This window comes from Triticum urartu, unplaced genomic scaffold (assembly GCF_003073215.2).
Source record: "Triticum urartu cultivar G1812 unplaced genomic scaffold, Tu2.1 TuUngrouped_contig_5025, whole genome shotgun sequence".
In the NCBI taxonomy this organism is placed as follows: Eukaryota; Viridiplantae; Streptophyta; class Magnoliopsida; order Poales; family Poaceae; genus Triticum; species Triticum urartu.
In genome coordinates, this window is record NW_024115664.1 from 1 (window position 1) to 7,691 (window position 7,691).

A 7,691-nucleotide genomic window follows, 5' to 3' on the forward strand; every position below is an offset into this window, starting at 1 on the left:
CGTCCCCTCCTGGCGCCCGCCCGGCGCGGCCCCCCGCCGGCGCCGTCCCCCGCGCTCAGCTCCCGGCGTCCCCGCCGTCCTGCAACGCTACAAGAATGAAGAATCTTTATCATTTTGTTGAGACTGAAAGAAGAACCTATCATGGTATATACTTGTTCCGTATTTTCAACAGTGCCTTTCGCACTGTTTGTTGATTGTTCTTTTAATATGTACTACAACCTTGGTAATTCATTGCATCGGCATGGGGACCATAGGGCAGTAAGGCCCAATACACATATGCACATTTGCACTCTTTCTGAACAGGAAGCTAAATCAATCATTTTTGTTACTCCAAGGATTGTAGATATTCCGAACTTGAGCAGTGTTCTGAAAGATCAGTTAAGCTGACACAGTTATAAGTGCTAAAGTTTTACCATATTGCCGGGGAAAATAATTTGGCCCTGGTGCTCGATTTGTGCTTTCTACCATCGTGACTAATAATGTAGTCCAAGGATGACTGGATCACTTTACTGATTATGTTACCAGCCGAAAGTTCGACCATAAATTAGTGCCAAAATGTAGTGGTTCCGTAGTACTAGATCGATGGACCATTCAAGTCAGTATTCCACTGCTAATTCAGCAAGACATTGATAGCTGAAATGATTTGTGCTAGTATTTTAGCTACTAGCAAATTTTCCTTTGAGTTATTGGTCACATTTATCAGTATCTTATATTTGTACAAGATTTCAATGAGTGAATGTTGTCAGTTGTTAACTGGCTATTTGCTAACAAGAGTCACGCAATCTCTGGTTGCACTGAAGGGATCTCGAATGGAAGAACGGATTTTTGAAGAAACAGTGGGAATCTTTGGAAGTTGTTACATGCTCTAGAAGATCAAACAGTTATGCAGACTAAAATCTTCTTTTCTTTTCTTTTTTCTCTGTAAGGAAAAACTATACAAATAAGCCCACTATGTTTCATGCAAGAATTCATGTAGACAACATTCAATACAGTGCAGCTACTGTTCCATCTACAGAAAGATTTATGCAACACACAACCTGACATTTTCCTCTACTTTCAAATATCAAGCAATATACTAGACCAATTCTTCTTATTGCAATTGATACACTGTTGTTTATTGCCGGTCACCATGAGTAGGCTGGGTGATTGTCTTCGTCATCACATGCCAGTAGAGCTTTTACAATTTCATTCATTGTAGGTCTGCTGTTTCTTTCTTCGAGACAAGATAAAGCCAATTTCACCATTACCGCCACTTGCTCAGGATTGAAATGGCCATTCAGTCTAGCATCGGCTATAACCTTGACATCTCCACTCTCCAGCAATTCTTTAACTGCATGCACAAACTGTCTAAACTCCACCTCTTTCCCATCCACTGTAATCCCACTTGAGATCCTATTTCCAGTCACAATCTCGAGAAGTACAACGCCATAACTGTATACATCAACCTTTGCGTCGATCGGCAAATTCAGCGCCCACTCTGGCGCCATGTAGCCCATTGTTCCTCTCATGTGGGTGAGATTGAAACTGGAACTGTCTCTCTTTGAGAGTTTGGCTAGTCCGAAGTCTGCTATCTTTGCTTCGAAGTCTCGGGTCAGGAGTATGTTCTCTGGCTTTATATCACAATGGATTACCCATTCAAGGCACTCATGATGGAGGTACGCCAAGCCTCTTGCTGTTCCTAGTGCTATTTTGAATCGTTGGCTCCATGCAAGTAATCTCTCAGCACTTACATTACCAAATATAAACTTGTCAAGTGATTCACTCTCTACATACTCGTACACCAGCAGTTTGTGTTGACCCTCAGAGCAAAACCCCCACATCCTTGCTAAATTCATATGGTTGATCCTTCCGATTATATTCATTTCTGCCCAGAATTCCTCCTCACTATGTGAAACGCTAGTTAGTTTCTTCACTGCCACCACTCTCTTATCTTCAAGTACCCCTCTATAAACAATTCCCGAACCCCCTCTTCCAATCTCTTCCTTGAACTTTCCAGTTGCTTCCCGTAATTCCCTGTAGATGAACATCCTGAACTGGCTCATCACAGTCCTATAACCTTCTTCCATTGACTTAGGTATATTTTGCTTGCTGTAAAGAAACGGCCAGCTTGTACCGATAAAGAGCAAGACTAGGGCTCCCAGTATTGCTGCGAACACATAATAAATTGTATAACTCTTGTTGACATCATTCATTCCATACATACTTGCAGATCCTTGTACAACCACTCGAATATCCGGATTGCATGTGATACGAGACTGTCTGGAGATGCTCATATTCTTGGGCAGTTTGATATAGTTGTCGCCAGGAAAATTTGTGGAGCTGTAACCATTGAAGAGTACAGCTTTGGTGTAGCAAAGTCCAGATCCTGCCTTGTACGTGAGAGCTGAGCAGGAGCAAATGTCCAAGCATGTCTTTTTACATTCTTCAAGTGAGACGGACACATTATTGGTCAGATCAAAGCCATAAAAGTCGGTTTGAGGGAGCTTGATGAAGTCAAACTCTTCTGCTTTGCTGCAGCCTTTGCTGAATTGCGGCTTGCAACCTCTGTTCCAGTTTTCCGGATCGGTCATCTCATATCCTGGGGGACATGAACACCTGAAACTTGGCAAGAACTCACATATCCCATTTTGTCCACATAGCCCATGCACATCGCACAATTTTGCTATAGCCTGCCATGATACTATCCAACTCCCATTTGACACATTCAGACTGTACATTCTGAGGTTTCCATCAGACCCAATTGTAAGCCTTCGCTTGACTCCATTACCCCAATCAGAAGCCTTAACATTCAGCCCATCACTTGAGAGGAAAAATCCTTCAGTGTCGAGGACTGCAATCCTAGAGCTGTTGTAGCTAGTCCGCCCATTTTGAAACACTGTGTAGTCTGCACTTGGCCAATAGATACTTGATATTTCTGGACTATCATACATGAGGCGTAGCACATTGTCATTGTCAAAATAAAGGCTGTAATAACCGGAGACCAGCTTTGTACCTTTTTTGAGAGTCTGTAAAGGCAGCAATGTATCTGTCGGTGAAGAGAAGCTTTCCCACAAATTTGCACCAGTGTAGTCTTTGATTATGAGGTTGCCGGTGTCAAGAAGGGAAACCACCGTGCCCTCACCAGAGCTTGTCTTGCTCTCCCAAGTCACGGTGCCATTGACATCAGTGAGGACCAAGTTTCCATTATGGTTCAGAGACACCATGGAACCATGGCCATTCACCAAGGACCTGGGGTTTGCAGACCATACAACAGTCTTTTCCATGGTGGTGGTGAACCAGATAGAGAAGGAGAATGCATTCTCTCCAACTTCATAGAAGCCGCAAGAAAAATCATCATTTGGTGAGGTAAGGAAGGTCTGCCTATGCTCTTCTACAGATAAGGATGAGCCAGTGCTTAGCATCGACTGAGCATATGAGCATGGCAGAGCAGTGAGCAATGGAAGAATGGCAAGGAAGAGGAATGTGTCCATTTTTCTTGGTGTTCAGCGAGTTGTATGACCGAAGGTACTGCTTCCATTTATGCTTGCTATTTTCATCATGTATGTATGCATGTGGTCCTAATTAATTTCCCACTTGCTGCGAAGGCCCTTTCATAGAGTCCAATTTGAACTCATGCTTCAGTTTCTTGGTCTAACATGCGAATGGGTTATTTTTTATTTTATGATGATTCTTATCTCAGTCAGTCGTGGTGGCTTCTAGACAGAGAGGACTGCGATGGGATTTTTTTTCCTTATTTTGAAATTCTCCATTTTAGGAAGTTTTTAGTCCAAACTGACGAAAGCTGCACGGTGCAAAATAGTTTGTCCCATGGTTTTATTACTTACTTTTTGCTAATTATGATTATCCTTTTGTTTCATATATTGGCCTCCTTTTCTGAGCATTAGTTTATTATGGACCTTGATGATGTTGGTCCTGAGCTAGTTATGAGATGCTAATCATTGATTGAATTGGCGTCAGAAGTTCGTTAGTGACAAGCTGGCATCACCATAACCTTTCTTCTTCTGGGCAATGATGATAATCATTTAGCAAGCTTGAGCTACATTTTATTTGTGAGTGTGTTTATGGTATGCCGTCTTTGACATGCTATGGTAGTTATTGCCCACTTGAAGAGGTGGACAACTTGTTAGAAAAAAGAAGAGGAGGTGGACAAGCCACAAGTGGTTAGGCCTCCTGCCTAATGCCCTGATAGCCATGGTGTCACTGCCACCGATCCTTGGCATGGAGCCATGGACTTATGACCGGGTAGCTTGTCGTTATCATGGTATTGTCACTGTCCCCTGATATTGATCATTTATTATATGTCACGCGATGCCAAATTAAAGATCATGCTTGTGTTATTTTTATTCCGTTTCTTCTGGGAATCTTCTTATACTTGCGTGCAAGGCAAATAGGTGCATGTTCCTCACACTAGGTTCCTATGTATTGATATATGATCATTGCATTGAAGCACTTCGCTATGCTTCTCTATCTTCCTTCAAGAAATTTGAAGAAGCATAAAAGTTTCTTCACGTTGGATAGGAAATGCAGACATTAATCTGGATGACATCCTTATGACTTCCCAGCTGTTAATTCCGGGTTCCTGTTGTGATATCTGGGCTCGGCACAAATTCTTGGCCAAACTTGGGTTCTAGATGGAAAGGAAAAGAAAAAAAATATATCGAAATAACCAGTCAAGAACCTTCTAGAAAGCTCTAGTCGCCTTGCCGAAAGACTCATTCAACCCCACTGGGATGGCAAGGGAAGTTAGCTGATGGAGTACTACAAGGACCCAGTTTTGAGAAATGGTTCGACTGGTTATTTTGATTGTTTTTTTTTGTTTTCTTTTCCTTTCGTTTTTCTTTTAATTTTTCAATTTTAAAAAAATGCTCGCGAAAGTAACTTTCAAAGGTTTAGTTATGAAGCCCTACCCAATGGAATGTTCCGTGTTCAACTAGAGAATGAGACCCTCTTCCTAGGCTATATTTGAGGAAAGATCTGGTCTAGTTCTATACAAATACTGATGGGGTATAGGGTCAAAATGGAAGTAAGCCGTTATGATTCAAGTGTTTATATATAATGTTTGGAAATTTCAAAAATTGTTGGAAGTTTTAAAAATGTTTGAATTTTAGAAAATGTTCATGTTCCCAAAGAATATTCGATAATTTAAAAAAGTGGTAGCCTTAAAAATGTTTGCTTTTTAAATAAAATAAATAAATGTCCGTGTTCACAAAAAATGTATGCCTTTTATAGAAGTGATTGTTCAAAAAGGATCTCGTTTTTCAAAAATTGTTCATAATTATTTTTCAAATATATTTTTGAAAAATACTCACTTTCTAAAGATAAGTTTTTTCGTGTTTTCCTAAAATCCAGGAGAGAGTGTTGTATCCCAGTATAAGCTGGTGGTTGCTGACTTCCGCTTTCGAATTCGTGTCCATCGGGATAAGCGTGCCAAAGTCGCTAGAACGAACTGGTGGAAGCTCAAGGGGGAGGTAGCTCAGGCATTCAAGGAGAGGGTCATTAAGGAGGGCCCTTGGGAGGAAGAAGGGGATGCGGACAATGTGTGCATGAAGATGGCGACTTGCATTCGTAAGGTGGCCTCGGAGGAGTTTGGAGTGTCCAGGGGAAGGAGAAGCGAAGATAAGGATACCTGGTAGTGGAATGATGATGTCCAGAAGGCGATTAAGGAGAAGAAAGATTGCTTCAGACGCCTATACCTGGATAGGAGTGCAGACAACATAGAGAAGTACAAGATGGCGAAGAAGGCCGCAAAGCGAGCTGTTGGTGAAGAAGGGGTCGGGCATATGAGGACCTCTACCAACGGTTAGGCATGAAAGAAGGCGAAAGGGACATCTATAAGATGGCCAAGATCCGAGAGAGGAAGACGAGGGATATTGGCCAAGTCAAATGCATCAAGGACGGAGCAGGCCAACTCTTGGTGAAGGATGAGGAGATTAAGCATAGATGGCGGGAGTACTTCGACAAGCTGTTCAATGGGGAGAATGAGAGTTCTACCATTGAATTGGACGACTCCTTTGATGAGACCAGCATGCGTTTTGTGCGACGAATCCAGAAGTCTGAGGTCAAGGAGGCTTTAAAAAGGATGAAATGAGGCAAGGCGATGGGCCCTGATTGTATCCCCATTGAGGTGTGGAAAGGTCTCGGGGACATAGCGATAGTATGGCTAACCAAGCTTTTCAACCTCATTTTTCGGGCAAACAAGATGTCAGAAGAATGAAGACGAAGTATATTAGTATCAATCTTCAAGAACAAGGGGGATGTTCAGAGTTGTACTAATTACCATGGAATTAAGCTGATGAGCCATACAATGAAGCTATGGGAGAGAGTCATTGAGCACCGCTTAAGAAGAATGACAAGCGTGACCAAAAATCAGTTTGATTTCATGTCTGGGAGGTCGACCATGGAAGCCATTTTCTTGGTACGACAACTTATGGAGAGATATATTGAGCAAAAGAAGGACTTGCATATGGTGTTCATTGACTTGGAAAAGGCCTATGATAAGATACCGCGGAATGTCATGTGATGGGCCTTGGAGAAACACAAGGTCCCATCAAAGTACATTACCCTCATCAAGGACATGTACGACAATGTTGTGACAAGTGTTCGAACAAGTGATGTCGACACTGATGACTTACCGATTAAGATAGGACTGCATCAGGGGTCAGCTTTGAGCCCTTATCTTTTTTGCATTGGTGATGGATGAGGTCACAAGGGATATAGAAGAAGATATCCCATGGTGTATGCTCTTTACGAATGATATGGTGCTAGTTGATGATAGTCGAACGGGGGTATATAGGAAGTTAGAGTTATGGAGACAAACCTTAAAATCGAAAGGGTTTAGGCTTAGTAGAACTAAAATCGAGTACATGATGTGCGGTTTCAGTGCTACTAGATGTGAGGAGGAGGAGGTTAGCCTTGATGGCCAGGTGGTACCTCGGAAGGACACCTTTCGGTATTTGGGGTCAATGCTACAGGAGGATGTGGGTATTGATGAAGATGTGAATCATCGAATCAAAGCTAGATGGATGAAGTGGCGCCAAGCTTCTGGCATTCTCTGTGACAAGAGAGTGCCACGAAAGCTAAAAGACAAGTTCTACAGGACGGCGGTTCGACCCGCAATGTTGTATGTCGTTGAGTGTTGGCCGACTAAAAGGCGACACTTAGCACCTTATCTAAGCACCTATGCATTGTGGACATTGGTGACTCCGAACACCTCTCTCCTCATTAACTATATGCCACGTAAACAAACTTGTCTTGAAATGCGCTATGTTACTTGCTAAATTACTCTCACTAAATTACTTGTCTTGAAACAACAACAACAACAACAACAACAACAAGAGAGTGCCACGAAAGCTAAAAGACAAGTTCTACAGGACGGCGGTTCGACCCGCAATGTTGTATGTCGTTGAGTGTTGGCCGACTAAAAGGCGACATGTTCAACAGTTAGATGTGGCGGAGATGCGTATGTTGAGATGAATGTGTGGCCACACGAGGAAGGATCGAGTCCGGAATGATGATATACGAGATAGAGTTGGGGTAGCACCAATTGAAGAGAAACTTGTCCAACATTGTCTGAGGTGGTTTGGGCATATTCAACGCAGGCCTCTAGAAGCTCCAGTGCATAGTGGACGGCTAAAGCGTGCGGAGAATGTCAAGAGAGGGCGGGGTAGACCGAATTTGACATGGGAGGAGTC

At 42.6% G+C, this 7,691-nt stretch overlaps 1 protein-coding gene across 1 annotated transcript; it reads right to left on the reverse strand.

Moving 5' to 3' along the window:
* Window positions 1–941: 941 nt before the first annotated feature.
* LOC125528668 (putative receptor protein kinase ZmPK1) lies at window positions 942–4,075 on the reverse strand. Its single transcript, XM_048693110.1, has 2 exons — window positions 2,993–4,075; window positions 942–2,884 (listed from the first exon to the last, which is right to left on the reverse strand). Exons 1-2 carry the CDS (start codon window positions 3,468–3,470, stop codon window positions 1,125–1,127), a joined length of 2,238 nt encoding a protein of 745 aa, XP_048549067.1. The 5' UTR covers window positions 3,471–4,075; the 3' UTR covers window positions 942–1,124.
* Between the last annotated feature and the right edge of the window lie 3,616 nt (window positions 4,076–7,691).

Excerpts from the sequence above, each read along its gene's own strand:
- LOC125528668 (XM_048693110.1), bottom strand. The coding sequence starts at position 3,470 with ATGGACACATTCCTCTTCCTTGCCATTCTTCCATTGCTCACTGCTCTG. Across the intron at positions 2,885-2,992 it reads TTTACAGACTCTCAAAAAAG|ACTACACAGTGTTTCAAAAT; the intron begins GTACAAAGCTGG and ends GGCCAAGTGCAG.